At 43.8% G+C, this 17219-nt stretch overlaps 1 protein-coding gene across 3 annotated transcripts in view; it reads left to right on the top strand.

The window, feature by feature from the left end:
* The window catches only part of SMOX (spermine oxidase), a 50908-nt gene that overhangs the window by 11038 nt on the left and 22651 nt on the right, over window positions 1-17219 (top strand). The window contains exons 1-3 of one of the 3 annotated variants that reach the window (XM_075572391.1): window positions 7847-7986; window positions 15014-15248; window positions 16899-17125. In XM_075572391.1, coding sequence (XP_075428506.1) covers window positions 15041-15248; window positions 16899-17125 — 435 coding nt within the window. In that variant the 5' untranslated portion in view covers window positions 7847-7986; window positions 15014-15040. Of the gene's footprint in view, window positions 1-7846; window positions 8090-15013; window positions 15249-16898; window positions 17126-17219 lie in introns of those variants that run through there. The other 2 variants (XM_075572385.1, XM_075572376.1) reach the window with 2 other exon arrangements.

Below are 17219 nucleotides of genomic sequence, written 5' to 3'. Positions count from 1 at the left end.
AGGGACTTTGTCCCCAGATATGTGGTCATCTCATTGGTAACAGATCGGCACAGTGAAGACTCACTTATTTCAGGGGTTAGTTATGAATGTATTGTACACAATAGGGACCGCACTTACCAGTAATTCAAGTATAAACCTTATGGTAAAGCACACAACACATACTTTTTGATTCTTCAACATTTTCAGTGCATTGATTGAGCCACCTGTGCTGGAGCAGGGATATCCTGAAAACCTGACCTGTTGGTGACCCTTGAGGTCTGGAGTTGCCCACCCCTGCTGTACTCATTTATTTCTTGCCATACAGCACGTTGTCCTTCCCTTTTACATTACGAAGCTACCGAGTGCCAGAGCTTCAATAACAAACATGCTCTGTGTGTACACACACACGCACACACACATCCACACACACGCGCTTCCGTTTTGCTTTTATCTCAAAGTACCAAGAGTTTCCAAGAAGAACCCTTGTGTTGCATGTTATGTATCAGGAAACTGCGAGATGTGTGTGTGTGTGTGTGTGTGTGTGTGTGTGTGTGTGTGTGTACGGCACAGCGACCACAAGTGAAGTGTGTGTTGTGAGATTACTGACTGTATAAATGACAACCTCTTGAAATAAGTATTGTTGTTTGATCTAGAGAGCACAGATAGCCATAGAAAAAGCAAATGGCGGTGGGCCAGTTTACGCGGTTTTGTATGGGGGGGAGTTTTAGGGTGACCAGATTTTGAAAATGAAAAACCGGGACGCATAAAAATATTATTAATACAACAAATGACATTAGTAAAAAAATAATATTATAATGATATCTAATAGTGTCACCATTGATGCTGTATTATTCATTCTACCTCTTCCCATTCACTCTCTACCTTCTTCCCTGTCCCTCCACTCCCCCATTTTCTCTCGCCCCACCAGTCTCTCCCTCCCCACCATTCACTCTCTTCCTCTACTCCTCCGTTTTCTCTCTCGATCCCCTCCTCGCTCCTCTCTCCACTAACATCGCCGCCACCCTCTGCACACCGACCTTCTGCTCTCCTCCCGGCATTCTTGCTCTCTGCTGCCCCCCTTACTCTGATGGTCAAAACCAGGACAGCCACAAACAAACGGGACATTTTAAAGTAAGTCGAGCAGCCAGGACAAACCTTAAAAAAAAAAAAAAAAAAAAATACGTGCCTGTCCCGGCTAAACCGGGACATCTGTTCACCCTAGGGAATTCGGCAGGATTTAAAAAAAAAAAAAAAATAAATAATTCCCCCCGAATGTAAACATTTGCAGCTTTTGCAAACGGGGAGAAAATTTCGGCTTTTCAATTTAAAGAAGTACGTATTATATAATAGCCAAACAAAGGTCCGGTGTAAATAACGAAACGGAACATTAAAGTATGAATACAAAATAAGCGTGCACTTGAAATAACCCCTGCAATTAAAAGGAGGAGGTGCCTCTATTGTTTTTTTGGGAGGGGGGGGGGGTTCCACTACAGCAGACCCCCAACCGGTGCCCTTAAAACAGAGTATTAATTTTGGGGGTCCCTGCTTCTGAATGGGACCCCCACCGCATTAATCTTCTGAACCAGCCCCTTCTCCCTGTGCCTGTCTCTCTTCTCCTCCTCCTTTCCTCCCCCCCCCCAGCAGAAAATTCAATCACAACTTGGCTCTCTGCTCCGTGCAGCCCGAATGATGGCGTCGTAGATTCCCAAATTTGGGCATATCCATAGTCCAGGTATCTGTGACATCATAATCCGCTGCATGGAGCGGAGAGAGCCAAGTTCTGAATGCATTTGTTGCTGGTGAGGGGAAGGGGGTGGGAGACAGTGATACAGAGGCTGCGGGGGATCCTTTGTCGACCCCCAAGGAATTTGACAACGACCCCACATAGGGGTCGAGGCCAACAGATTGTGGTCAGGGGCGGGGTTTTATACACATGTTCAAACGTGTGTTGGTGTGTAATAAAAATATACATGTATACAAGAACACGGAGAACATTACATAATCCAGCAGGTAAAGAGTGGGAAGAAGCCCCCAATGATGTACCATGCTTCCTTTCAGACGTGGCAAAGGCACAAATAAAAATTCATGAAGAATGGGGAGACGGAATTGCATTTAAAATCTTTAAAGAAGCTGGGGAAGAACTAGAGAAATTTGTCGCCAAACTCTTTCGTGCTTTAAGAGCAATAAAATTCCAGAACAAGGCCATAAGATGGAAAACAAAAGTGCTCAAGAATATACATACCAACCAGTCTACTTCCAAGCTCTGAAAATAATATTTTTGTGAAGGTACAGTACTCAAGTCGGCTGCAACAGAGCCTGGACTATAACCAGTTTAGAGTACAAGTGGGCTAACACAACAATAATAGCAGGAAAAACGGCGGTGCATCTGCTGCTGCTGAAGAACAATTGGAACCAACAAAACTGCAAACTGCAAAGAACTAGGTGCAAAAATGTATTAGTGGCATAATAAAAACAGCCAGAAGGACACTCTAACGCGTTTCACATGGTATCCCACGCTTTATCCTGCTATTTCTACATATACCTTTCGGTAGGAGCACGCTTGACAGGACCAGGATATCCTCAAGGTCAGCAGTGAGTAATTTATTACTTCATTCATGTGATCAGTCCCACACAGTACCCAGACTGCCACATAAGATTTACCTATTAGGCTAGTGGTTATATCCATGGGAGTGTGTTTATTGGTGGACTATTTGGATTCCTAGGTCTCATGAACTGTCTCAATGCAATGAAGATATTTATTGATATATTACGCACAAAATAATTGTCTGCTCCTGGTTAGCATCACAAGTGGGAGTGTCCCTCCCCTTTCCTGTTCTTATAACACAACAATAAGCAAGATAAGGTTCTCGCAAAAGAGTGACAGGGAGACGCTATCCCACCAAAGATTTTCATAGCAACCCTTGAATTGTTCAGGACTCAGAATTGGGAAGAAAAAGGAATCCAAATCAATGGTGTCACCAAGGATTTGCCACAAGGCCAGAAGTCCTTCAGCAACAAATTGGAGAACTCGCTGAAGCAAGTAAGAATGTGGACCTCCACCTGAATCTTTGCAACATCAAACAAATGTGTCAACTCTATAAAGATTGAAATAAATGGAATAGAACTGGAAAAAGTCAAAGACTGTCTACCTTGGTCAGCAGGTATCAATGGATTGTAACCTTTTGAATGAAATCAGAGGAATGGGGATGGGATGGGCTGCATTTACAAGGGAACCTTCACTGTGCCCTAAAAGGGAAGTGTGTAGCCAGGTTACCTGAGGTTCCCCTCTTACCTCTGCGCTGCGGGGGCGGCCGCATCGCCAGGGACTCCCGGAGGTATAGGGAAGGGCACCGCCATGTTTAACAAAATTTGCGCATGAGCATGAGAGTTGCGGCGGCCCCTTCAGATTGTTCACGCATGCGCAGGATAGAAGTGGGACCAGCCCTGTGCAGGCTCTGAGCTGGGACTACAATTCCCATGAGTCTCTACAGGGTGCCAGGCAGCCAATAGGGCTGGAGAGTTGCTGGAGACAGGAAAGGGAAGCGTGTAGCGGAGACCACACTAGCCTGTGGGTCCTGGGAGAGCAAGGGGAGAGGAGTTGTGTAGTGCAGGGGTTCAGTGACCCACTGCATAGGCCAGGATATTACCCCTAGGCCCGAGTGCAGGCCCCGAGTCGCCACCAGCTTGTGGTACTGCAGGGAACAGCCCTAGATGGGAACTTTACCATTTACTGATAGTAGCAGTCAGGGGCACAGCATCTTCCTGAGCTACATGGTGATCTGTAGTATGGGATCAAACTATATTGCGCAATCGAGCCTCGTGAGAGATCTCCCTGGCAGTGAGGGAATACTCGTGAGAGACGACGCTGGATCTGCGGATCCTTTTCGAAGTGACAGCGACCGGGTGCTGGGGCGCCCGGTAGGTATTATTAGAAGTGCACCAACACCGGTACCTGCAGGCGCTGATCCCGCCTTGGGGGTGGATTCTTTGGGGACACTTGGGGTAAGTGACCAAGGAACTGGTTCAGTACATTGGACACGGTGTGGGGTGTACACAGTGGTGGGAGAGGGACACTACTCCCAGGGTGGAGCATGGTCAGAGCCACCGGTATAAGGTTCCTATATTCAAGGCCAATCGTATATTGTGTGTTTGCTATTATCCTACTGCCAAGGTTATTGATCAGTCAGATATGTTATATGCTGTTCACTGTTATATGTAATCCACGCATATATAGTAAAAGGTTACAGAGTTGTGGATTGTAATTGTTATTCTTGTCCAGGGGAATCTCACTTATTGGGGATCCTGGGCGAGTGGAGGCGCTGCTAAATTACTTGTTGTTGCCCCAGGCTCCCAATGGCGGAGGCTCAGATCTCCGTGAGCCATCAGGTAGATAAAACACCAGTAGACCCGTCTAGTCAGAGGGAAAGAGGGCTACAAGTGTTCAACCAGTGTATGCTGCCTGTGAAACTTGATTGCAAAGACCATTCTGAAGCGGAAAAACTGTGGACAAAATTTTAACCTCAGTGAATTACACACCTGCTGCAAACTGTTTCTCAATGATCAACAGTCATCATGCCTCTATCTATATATCCATATTCGTATGCACAAAATAAATCTAAACCTAAGTTGGACAATGTTTTTTTTTGTTTTTGTTTTTTTTTGTATTTATATAGAAATAACTCTGAATAGATTGTACTCATTTGAGATCTCTGCTCATACAGCTGGCAGGGGCTGATTGAAGACCCATCTCCCCTCCCTTGGCTGCAGAAAGGAGGTGCTAGTCCTTAGACTGCTCTTTTGACGTTGTAAAAAAATGTCCTAAGGGTTAAAATGCTATGTTGGGGCCAGAACCCCATAATAGGTCTGTTTTCAGCCCTTGCAGGTTCGTAGGGTATATTGCAGAGAAGACCGAGCCTATTGTTCTCTGGGAGACCCTGTACTAATAACACACCCTCCAACTGTACCTACTGAACATATAGTGTACCAGCTAAATACTCTAAGGCCTACAGTATAAAACACTGGCTTTCTTGTGTGTGGTAAGCTACATAAGTTATGAGACTGCCGTAGGGATTGCTTGGAAGTAATTAAGTTTAGCACGGGTAGAGGTACCCATAAAATGTTGGCGGGCCTGCAATTATATTATAAAATAAAACGCAAACCGTGTGTTTTTTCTGCTTTGACAGAAATTAGTCATCCAATACATGCAAACCTCGGCTGAAAAATAGTTACCTGAGGCCTAAAAATAGTTATTGATGCCATCCAAAACTTTGTTTACATTCTATTTATATATACGCTAGACTGGCAGTGACACTTTGCTCTATTTCGAGGTCCTATCAGTGTTTTTTTTTTTTTTTTTTATAAAGGTTTATTTTGACTTTGCAAATAGCCCAGTCAATCCCTCGTATTTACTAATTTATTATTTAAAAAAAAAAAATAGGAATGGAAACCTAAAATGGTATCATTTTTAAGTGATTTTAGATGTTCTCCAGTTAAGCGGGAGGGGAGTGAGATGCTGCCCCTTCAAATAAGTTCATGGTGTAAGATTTTCAAACCACTTGGCATCATCCTTTTGTAGATTGGTTGCTCATTCTTGCAGTAGTAATAATAATAATTACTGTCTGGGCAACATTTGTAAATACTTACGGGTGCAAGGAATTATCATGCAAGGGGATCTCAACTCTAGTTCTCGGGACAACCCCTAACAGGTCAGTTTTGAAGGATATTCCAGCTTCAGCAAAGGTGGCTGATCAGTCGAAGACTGAGCCACTGATTGTGCAACCTGTGCTGAACCAGGGATAGCCTTAAAACCTGACCTGGTGGGGGCGTGGGGGCATGGGGGGGGGGGGGGGGGGGGAGAGAGGCGAGAACTGGAGTTGAGATCCTCTTCCCCCAAGAGCTTACTGTCTTCAAATGTCTGGTGCACAGGGCAGGAGCGACTCGTTCAATGCCAGACCTTCAACAGACGTCTTGCACTTCAGAGATCTGTGCATTAACCCTGCAATGATTCTCAGCACCAAGAGTTACTGAAGCCTTGTTATTTCATATTGATTCTGCACGTACAAAATGAAGGTCCAATACATTTCTTTAAGCTAATCGACTTGGTTTCATGCAGCCGCTCAAATAGTTTCCTTTATCAGTATTATGTTTATCCATAAAATGAAAACCTAAACATCCATGTGTAGCCCAGGTAAGAAATAGGGTTATATGTCTATCCTCCTACTGGTGTAAGTCTTGCTAAGGGCAGGCTGCCAGTAGTTATCATGGGTTTCCCCCACCTCAAGCCCTGCCTTAAGTGGTGAAGGTAGGTCACCTGACTCTGTGTCTAAGGCAAGAGACACAGGGGAGGGGCCTGCTGACATCATGAGGGGCAGGGCTGTCTAAAGTTAGTTGCCTGTTCTTGTCAGAGACAGTAAGTGAGTTGAGTTCTGTCCTGGGATCAGAGAGGAGTGTGTTCCAGGAGAGTGATGCATTACATTTGGAGGAGAAGCTCAGGCAGGCCTGAGTAGAGTTGACAGAACTGAGGTGGACCAATGCCCCTCACCCCGCTTAGGGGGTGAGGGAAGAGCTAGCCCCACCCTGTGTCTGTACCTTGGGGTGGAGGCAGGGAGCACTGAGAGCCCCAGACAGCCTTCCTGAAGGGGTACAGTCTGGAGGAGGAGACCACTGTACCTGATTGCTGCTGTGTGCTGCTGTACAATAAAGGACTGTGCTATTACTTTTATCAAAGACTGAGACTGAAATCTGTCACCCCTTGGAGGGGTTTCTCTGGAAGGATTTCACCCTACCCTGATAGGGCTTGCCAGAGATGGAGGCGCTGCACCACTAAGAGATGAAGGCATGTACCCCAGAAGCCTATCCCTGTTGTCCCCCATACCATCGTGGGAGACTCAGGCCCTCCTGTTACCAGCAGGTTTGCACCACCAGTACACATGTAGCCAGCCCTCATTACACCCTAGGGGTCCGATCTGCGACTGGAGGGGGGGGGGGGGGGGTAAGATGGGTTACACATGTAACCTATTGGCTTTGCTGTAACGGGTCTTCCAGTGCGGCCTAATACGGTTCAACTGCAGTGCCCCTCCCCCCCCCTGCTTCCCACCCATGTGAGAAATGCATGGAGAAAGGGTGGGGTGGGGAATCTGCTTCCTTAAAGCTGCAGTTCAATTCTATTTTAACAAGCATGCTTGTTCCCATAGCAACCATTTACATTCCCCACATCTAAAGATGTCGCCGATCAATAGACGGAGAACGAATTCACCGGCACCTATGCAGTTCTTTATGCAAGTAGAGAGTGCCCACATGAAACTATTAAAGTAAAAAAAAAAAAAACGGGAGCTTGAACTGCAGCTTTAAGCTAAACTCGTGCAGAGAGAAGGTTTTGCCTCTGGCAGTGAAGGAGTTCAGAAGTGGGTGTTTTTTTTTTTTTTTTTTGTTTTTTTTAAGTCAATTTTTAAAATCGTCACAAAACAAACAAGTGACAAAGACCAGAAGCCATTGTTTGTTCTGGTTGATGGGAATCCTGTTTTCCCATTCAGTGTGTGTACGAAACCAGTTCATATCAGGCAGAACATTCATCATCAGCCTGTTCACCCCATGGGCATGTATATGGCTTCGGTGAGGCAATCCTTTTTCTTGGAAGTGCATTATTCATTTTGTTGTAATACTGATGTATGCGTCATCGAGGAGGTTATTTGACGAGCAGTGACGGTCAACAGTGTGTGCTAATAGTTCCTGGTGCGTGTTAACACTTCATGTTTGTCTCTTACGTCATACCATAAAATACACACCCACACCCTGGAAAGCACAATATAATTGCAGATATTCTGCACTCCTTTAACCTTTTTAAAAGAACACAGCAGCTGATTGACACACCCTGTTACTTTTAAAACATGCATCTCCAAAGTGATTCAGCACACAGATGACGGAATTCAATAAGAGGCTTGTCTGTTCTCTATTTATTTCTGAAATCCCACAAGTAAAGACCGATAGTGACTGTTTTGAGATTCTCTGGTAGGTTGTTCCAGGTGTGAGGTGCATGGTAACAGATGGAGGAGCGACCGGATTTGTTCTTGAACCGTGGGACCGTGGGCAGTATTTTGGAGTCAGATCTAAGGTGATATGTGCTGTATGTTGTAGGGGTGAGGAGCTTGTTTAGATAGGCGGGTAGCTTGCCCAGAAAGTATTTGAAGACAAGATGGGATGACTAGGGCAAGAATGGTTTTAAGAGTTGGTTCTGATCTGAAGCTTTGTGATTGGTCGCTTTAGAAATGTAGCGTTAGTCCCAAATACCATTGTTATGGTCTTGTGCGTTTTTTAAAAAGAGTTTATATTGAGAAATTCAATTTTCATGTCTTGATAAATCAGATTTGAAGTACATGTTCAAGGTCAGAGTGGCTAGGGCTGTGTGCATATAAGATTGTCATCTGCGGACATGTGCATTTGAAGTGGCCTTACAAGCTGTAGGCACATCATTTAATGAAGACTGAAAAGAGTAGGCGCCCCAGAACAGAGCATTAGTTACTCTAGCACGCAGTCGTAGGAACTTTGATTTCAGTAGATCAGGCCCACATTGACTGTTTATTTGTTGGGAGCGCTTGTATAATCTCCTTCAGGTACTGGGACAAATTGGAACTAATGTTTTGGAGGGGGTAGAGATATAGAGGTGCTCTCATGCAGGGCTTCATGTTTGTAGTTAGAGTTGCGCTTTGATAGTAGGGAAGTAGCACACCCCCCAAAGTATTCATTGAATGTGTTTGCAATGCCAGTGGGATTTTTCAGAATAGTTTAATCCTTTTTGCTATTAGATGATTGTTGATGGCTAGAAGGCTGGAATATATTGTTGATAACCTTTCAGAAGTTTGCTGAATTTGATGTATTTTGGGTGAACATTGTCAGAGTAATATTGGGCTTTTGCTAGTCTTTTTTGCTTTGTGCATGTATTCCGGAGGCAGCTGTAGATGAGATCCTTGGTTGTGACAGTTACCTTGTATCTTTTCCACAAGGCATCCCATAGATTATAGAGCATCTACACTGCTGTCCTGCATAATGAGGGGATAGCGGCTGTGGCGGACGCCATCAGCAGTACACCAAGTAAGGAGGATATGTCGGCCCTAATATTTATTTGGTCCTTCCGAATGTGTGCAGAATTTAATGAGTTCTTCAGTACTAGGTGATGCCCTTTTTTTTTTTTTTTTTTTTATTCTGACTATCAATTTAGATTTTAGGACAAGCTTTTGACTGTTTTTACTCTGGTCAATCAAATTATTTCTGTTTTTGATTCTGACTTTCTGGGGACAGCCATGGGGGTGCTAAATGGCCCATTCCTTTGCCAACATATATAATATTGAGAAGAAACTGTTCCTAAATAATCCAAACCCTAATTCCTACATCTGCCCCCAGGAGGCCGGAACACTACTGATTTACACAATACATTGGCAAGACAATCAGACTGCTCAAAATATGGATTGAAGAACATGTGAATGGTATAAAGAATGCTAAATGTTTATTTGATGCCGGCTAAATAAAAAATCATAATTTAATATAACATTTTTTAGACTAGCATGCATGAAGATCTAAGTTTCAGAGGTTTAGAAGTGATCCCTAGAGATCCTAGGAGAGGTAATCGAGATCTCTGATTACAACAGAACAATATTGGATTTTCACACTTTATAGTAAAACACCATTAGGTTTAAACAAACCTTGTCATTTGGGATCCCCGTTGAATAGGCATTTATTGTATATGAGAGTTATATTAATGTTTATTTTAAATTGATGTATTGAGGGGAAGGTTTAGATCTCGTCACATTTTTAGAGAATGCGATTTGTCTCGGGTAATACAGTATGTAGGTTCAAGGAACAAATTAGACAGGAATTCCGTTTGCAAGGCACTTTCCACAATATTTTTTAGGTCATGATTATGGTCGGTTTTCTATAACGAAGTGTATTAGTATACATCCGATTTTTATAATATCCAATAATGTTTAATTTAAGCCAATTTGTTGCAATGTATTTTGGTGACCACATTTATTATAATGATTATTTAGCCAACTTGTAGAAGCACTTTGTGATTTATGGTTGTACAGTAGTTTTGTATCAATTGATGTATTTTTGAAGAACGTATTATTATTTTATGTATGGTCATGTTTGTTTTGTATTCATTAAGTGTACTGTATTAGTTTGTCTGAGCTTGAAGAGTTAATTTTCATTGATTGGATCTCAACAGAATAGATGGGGCATAGGCTTGTATAAATGACAGCTCAGTGATCCTTAGACCATGCCCCTGCTGAAGCGTATCTGACGCGAAACGCGTGGAAGTTTTTGGTCATCACGCTGTAACGACAGATGCATGACACACACCCAGGAGGACGCTGCGAGGAACTGGGCAGTAATAGCTAGGACTTTTTATGCTCCATGGTGATCTCCAGTGAAACCCGCTGTTTCCACCGGACAATCTGGTAATTGCAGCCAATGCCATCAGGTCTTCGGTGTGGGTAGATTATTTCAATATGAATGACTTCCTTTACCACTGTAAGTTTTCAAATTGTTTATTGATCAGAGAAAGTGAAGATTTTTATTGACTGTCTTCCTATGCGCCCTTTTTTTTTTTTCTTCCTGTGTGGGTGTCTCTGCGCCTTCCTATTTTATTTATTTATTTTTTATTTTTTTGAATTATATATAGTTAACCGGTCAATCGCAGGAGAAATTTGAGCAACTGGAACGATTTCTCTTTTAGATATTGGTTATAAATGGTTTTGATGATTGCGGGCAGCGTGTACCCATTATTTTGCTGTACTTTTAATTGGATCCAATTGTCCAAATATATTAGTTTGTATCTTCTATCAAGGTGTTTGCAAAACCATTGGTGTTCGTAGAAGTGCTGTGTGTATGCTTCCCAATGGTCTTTGTAGTTGATCGATACACACGATACTAATATTTTATATAAGGACCGAACCAGAACCATTACTTTCTCCAACATCGCATTTATAGAGCACATTTTTGACAGCTCAAAGTTATTGATCCTTCGTTGCCTCCATATAGATGCAATGTAATATGGATGGAAGATATTAGGATTTAGCCTACAAAGTAGTGTTAATTTCGCATGACATGGTTTCAATCCTTTTTAGGGATCTGTCTTTGCGGTACTCATCGGGTAGATACCTTACTTCACGAGTGCCAACTCCAGTCCTCAAGGGCCACCACCAGGTTAGGATTTAAGAATATCCCTGCTTCCGCACAGATGACTTAATCGGGCAATGATTGAGCCACTTACACTGAAGCAGGGATATCCTTAAATCCTAACCTGTTGGTGGCCCTTGAGGGCTGGAGTTAGCCTCCCCTGCCTGCCTTGATTGTTGCAAAGTGTTCTGTACTTTCTTATGATGCCGCATTGCGCATTTTTTGGGGGGCGAATTTTTAAGGTGACACCCCATCTTTCTTGCGGTATTTGTAAAAGTTGTGTTAATGGGAATCTCTCACTATGTGCAACTGACAAAGGGACTGCGACTTCTGAAACGCTGTGGTATAATGGAATCTGCATAATAATATTAACAAGAGCATGCTTGTTCGGAGAAGTGTATGGAATTGTAGGCGACGGATATTCATCTCTCAACGAGTTCTTTAATCACTAAAAATTGTTTTACATTTCAGTTCACCATTTTATTTATTTCGAGTAGAATTTCTCTTCACTCTTTTTTTTTTTTTTGTAAAGGCGTCCAAGGGGTAAACGCGTTCTCCAAACACAAACCTCTGCTCCTTCATGAATACATGTAAATAATTCGGGGGGTGGGGGGGTGTAACAGTATGGCAGGGAGTGGATGGAGGAGTGTCCGTGCGAGTGAGTGTCGCACCGACTTCCACCGATGAGGAGGGGGTGAAGATCCAGAAAAGCTGACGTTCAACAAAAATGTTTTCCGCCTACGCTTTGTGTGCGTGTGTTTCTAAAGTAAATGTTAGGAATAAAGGGAACTGTTTAATATTTTAAGACGCTTTTTATTTTTCGCGCTAAAGCAGAGTATGATGGATTTATCTTTTTAATCCCGTTCTGCTTCCTGACATACATTGCCATCCACATGTGTCACTGAAGAGGTTAAATGGCACAATTTTGCACGAGTGGTGATTATTCTCCGTGCTGGAGAGTGGCTTAGTGCCTGCCGGATCTTTCCAGGGCTGTACATTGGCAGCTGGCCTGCATTTTAAAATCGGCTTCAGGATGTTCTTCTAGTCCTGGCACGCGTTTCTGTCTCCCGAGCTCCTGGTACCGTATCCAGAATCCCACAGCGATGTGCTTTTCAGGATGGGCTCATTTGTGCAAAGGGAACAGTCAGAACTGAACAGGCAAATCAAGCCAGTGTGATCTGGTCACAGGAATTGATGATGGAGATTTTGAAAAGACTGCATTACTGACGGTGCCCTTTTATAGCTCCTCCTAGTTCTTTCTCTGCTTTAAGCACACGCTGTTCCCAGACCATATGTTACTTTACTAGATTGCTGTTTCCATGTTCTCGTCACTAGTAAAACCTGTTGTTCATTTGCCCATACACTCTGACATTTTGATGCCAGTCCATTTTCCAGCCACAGAAGCCAGGGAACGATAATTAGATGCTTCCTCGGTTGTCCTACTCCTGCCAAGATTTCTAAAGGCAACCAGAGCTACTGAATGCTGAAAGGAATCATGGGGGATTGTTTCTTTTCAGCATCTTTGAATACTGTCTGGATATTTCTTGCGAAATACCTATTTGGCTTTTGTTCCCTAACTTTAATCAGCACTGCATTTGTATTAAAAAAATAAATAAACACACACCGGGACCCCCCCCCCCCCGCTCTGTACTCCCTCCTCCTTCTCCCTACCCGCACTCCCTCTCTCCCACCCCCCGGCACTTACTACAACTCGCCCCCTTCACTCTCCTCCCCACCCACACTCTCTTTCTCCCCCCACACACACTCCCCCCCCCTTCCCACGTACTCTCTCCTTCCCCCCTCCACCCCCCACACGCACTCAAAACACGCTGAAGCTGTGCGATTTCATGCACATGTAGGCGAGACAGTGGGCGCGATCGGGAGGTGGGGGGAGGCGGGGCAGTGACGTCGCTGGGCCAATCGCCCGCGACGCACTGAAGTCAACGTCAGGGCGCCGTGACGTTGACCCTGCTTCGCGCTGATTGGATGTTTTCAGCCGACAGCGCGCCGAAAAACAGCTTGGCTGTCGGCTGAAATATCCAACTCCTCAGCACGCCTGCGGACGCTCGCGTGAGCCCCCTCTAAAGACATCCTCATTGAGGATGCCGGGGCTCAGCGCGGAGCGTTCGCATGGCTCAGCGCTGCTTGTCCTTCTATGGACGCAGCCTTAGTCTAATCATAAGCGAATCTTTAATAGAATTCCCACGTTGTGACGTTACTCTGGACATTCCAGAGTGACATTTCTCAGTCCTGTCATGTCCTTTTACTGCTGGCAATCATGGGGTATATATGATTGATGTTTATTACTTGGTTATAAAAGTATACCTTTAGTAAGACAATCTGTGACATTCTTACAGGTGTGTGTGGGCTTTATTCACTTGTAAGCATATTTCTAAGCCGGGAAGCTCCATCACAACTGTAATTAACTCCATCATAATGATGCATTCTGATACTTTTACACAGTGTTTTTAGTGCTTTTGATATCATTATTGGATGTTATTTTGATCTAAATGTATCAGCCCATGCTTCAGGGAGGAACGTCTGTCAGAGGCTCGTGTTCACTGGAGTTTAATACTTTTCTAAGGAAAACATCATGGATTCCAGCATATTGGTTAGAGACCAGTGAATTGAAAGTGATGTCACATATATTTGTATTAAAAGGGTCCTTTTCACATCCTGAGATAGAAGCTCTTTATTACCCGAGCTTTAATTCATCCAGGGGTTCCATTCTGACTCTCAGATAAGAGCGGCTCTGTGATAATAGCATTCAACCGTCAATGCCACAAATACATTAGAGACCTGGCTGGCATTGATTGGGTTAACTAGTTCAGGGGTGGCCAACTCCAGTCCTCAAGGGCCACCAACAAGACAGATTTTCAGGATAAACCTGCTTCAGCACAGGTGGCTCAATCAGTGGTTCAGTTTTTGACTGAGCCACCTGTGCTGAAGCAGGGATGTCCTGAAATCCTGACCTGTTGGTGACCCTTGAGGGCTGGCGTTGGCCACCCCTGGGTGATGACTTTGGTTTCTGATACAGAATGTAGTTTTACTTCAGCTTCAACAGATCTCCTCTTGCCCTTTTCCAAGGCTGTTTTTTTGGGGTTTTTTTTGTTTGTTTTTAAAGTCTGATGCTTCGGCCAGGGGATGTGAGCATCTGAAATATGACTTGTCTGCGAGGTTAAAATGACGTTCTCTGCAGAGTCCAGTGCAGCTCAAGGTTACGATAAGAGATGAGGAAAATCCTAATTTTTAAAGCTGTAGACCATGCAGTGTGTGTGTGTGTGTGTGTGTGTGTGTGTGTGTGTGTGTGTGTGTGTGTGTGTGTGTGTGTGTGTGTGTGTGTGTGTGTGTGTGTGTGTGTGTGTATATTATAATGTAACAAGATTTTTTTGTTTTGTTTTCTATAGCAACCATTAACAAAGTCACATCCCCTTCCTCTTCTGAAACAGGCTCTGCCACACCCCTTTTTGAGCCCTGCCCCCTTTCTAGCAGTGCACCAATCGTATCTAGTGACTGCCTGGTCACATGATCTTCCCCACAGAACTTTGCATCTTTGGTCCTCTTCTGCTGCACTGACAGCCATTTAGTGAACCCCCCCCAGCAGAATCTGCCGATCGGTCACAGAAAAAAACGGATCGATTTGGCAACTTAGCTAATTGCTTATTGTGTGGAATGTATTGATGCACATATTGAAGGGGGGATGTTAAAATATCCGCTTTGGCTGCTGCTTTAACACCAAGAAAAGAGAGAGAGAGGGGGGAGGAGCAGGGGACGATAGCAACATTTATAGCAGTCAATCTCATATAGGCTTCTGAGGGGGTTGCTGCTTTAATAATATATATATATATTTTCTTCTTGCCAGGTCACCTAAAAGGAGAGTGTGGACGGCATGCAAAGTTGTGAAATATCTTCAGACAGCACTGATGATCCTCTTTGTAGTGGCCTACGGAGAAACCGACACCCTCGAATAGTGATTATTGGTGCAGGGCTCGCAGGCCTATCCGCTGCAAAAACCCTCCTCGAAAAAGGTTTCACGGATGTTACGATCCTCGAGGCGTCTGACCGAATCGGAGGCAGAGTGCAGAGTAATAGACGTGGTGAGTGAGTGGTCATTTCTTGGTTATTCTGGAAGCCAGAGGGTCACGTGGGGATGACTTGGCTCAGATAGTGCCAACTCGCCCTCTTTCCTAAGCACGACAAGATCTGTTTCTTTTCTTAGTTTTATTGAGGGAAAACAGGATAAGGTACAGTCTCTTGTGTAGAGGTGTAGGTGTCTCTGTGTGTGCTCAGTATTCAAGGGAGGTGAAAAGATACTTCTTCATCACCATTACAGGGATTACAGCAGGGTACTCACAAGTCCAGGGGAAATGGTGGAAAGAAGGTGGTGATGCATACTGGGTAATAAAATGGTCTGGGAGCAAACCATCTGTGGGCAGAACAGAGGGGGAGAAGCAGACCAGCCCATTTGAGAGGAAAGCTGGGGCTGCCATGACAACTCACAGGAGTGTCTGGGGAAGCTGCAACATGTAACAGAAATGTTGCATCTTAATGCAGCATACTGCTGGGAAGAGGGGAACTGGCACTGTGTTTGTGTGCAGAACCAAACACGTACAGCTGCCACTAAGCAGGCTGACAAGCAGGGCTGCAAGGACAAGGGGGGGGGGGGGGGGGATCAGACAGAAGTGCAGACAGGGGTATTCCTGTTCCATGACATTGGTGGTTACTGTTAACTCGCTGAACTCTTCGCAATCTCCGTTATTTCTTCTGCTGCTTCTCTTCCCCCTTTTTTTTATTTTGTGTATAATACTCACTAGATATTTCCTACAACTCATACTTTCTTTCTTTCTTTTTGCCACAAGATGATAAATGGCTGTTTCTAGACATGTAAATGTGCTCACAAGTAATCTTTTTATTTTATATATCCATATCCTTTTTTAGGGGGACTGGGGAATCCTGTGCATTGTAGGCCTCTGGCAGCAGAGGGGTTAACCTTGTCATTTAAAAAAAAAAAATACTTTCACAATTGTTTAAAGCCATTTCTGTAGCCAAAACAGAAAGCCGCATAGATCTCCCAAGCAGTGCGAAACTGCAACGTTTTTAGATAAAGTGTCCCAAGGCATGCTTGTAAAAGCAACTTATGGGGAAGATCTGGCTGACCTCCAGCTGGAAATTAGCCTGCTGTTACAGTATGTTTAGGGTCGTGTTCCTATACACGGTTCTCTCTTAAGTGAAGAGCGGGATGTACTTCTGTATGGAAATTGTGCAGTAAATCGAGATGGAAGTACAAACCTGCATATTGCAAGGCACACCGTTATAATGCTTCTTGCAGACGTTATTGCAACCATTAACGTGGAAAATGCAGCCATTAACGCGTCGCCGTAAGCATTATCATTGTTTTCAATGACTCACTCGTTACCGCAATGTTAAATCTCATGCTAGCATCATCGCTAGACCTGTTAATAAATAATATGTTTTTCTTTAATTGTAGGCAATATAAAATTCAAAAAATACATTTAAGGCTCTGGATTTATATTAAAAAAATAAATAAAACTGGTATAACACAGAACACATTTTTTGTTGGCGTTTTTGAGCATTGCGGCTGTTGGTGAAAACGTGTTCCATGTAACACAATATGACTGAGTTTTTGTCGGAGCATAGGGACAATAATTACACATTTTTTGTTTCTTCCCAATAGTTGTTCCATTGCATAATCCACAAGGTTCTTTCCCCCTATTTTATTCCTTTAGAACACGCTACGTTTGAACTGGGAGCTACTTGGATCCATGGTTCAAATGGCAACCCGATCTACCATCTAGCAGAAGACAATGGCTTGCTTGAAGAAACTACAGATGGGGAGAGAAGTGTTGGTCGCATCAGCCTTTACTCCAAGAATGGAGTGGCTCACTACCTCACCAACAGTGGCCAGAGGATCCCGAAAGATTTGGTTGAAGAATTCAGTGATGTATATAACGAGGTGGGTATTTTATTCTTGGGCAGCTTTATAACTCATACTGGCTTTAAAAAATCATGACTTACTTGGATATTACTAGGCTATAAATTGAGTACTC

Source organism: Ascaphus truei, chromosome 1 (assembly GCF_040206685.1).
Source record: "Ascaphus truei isolate aAscTru1 chromosome 1, aAscTru1.hap1, whole genome shotgun sequence".
NCBI lineage: Eukaryota > Metazoa > Chordata > Amphibia > Anura > Ascaphidae > Ascaphus > Ascaphus truei.
The sequence above is the reverse complement of the archived record's forward strand: the minus strand, read 5'-3'. Positions and strand labels throughout refer to the sequence as shown.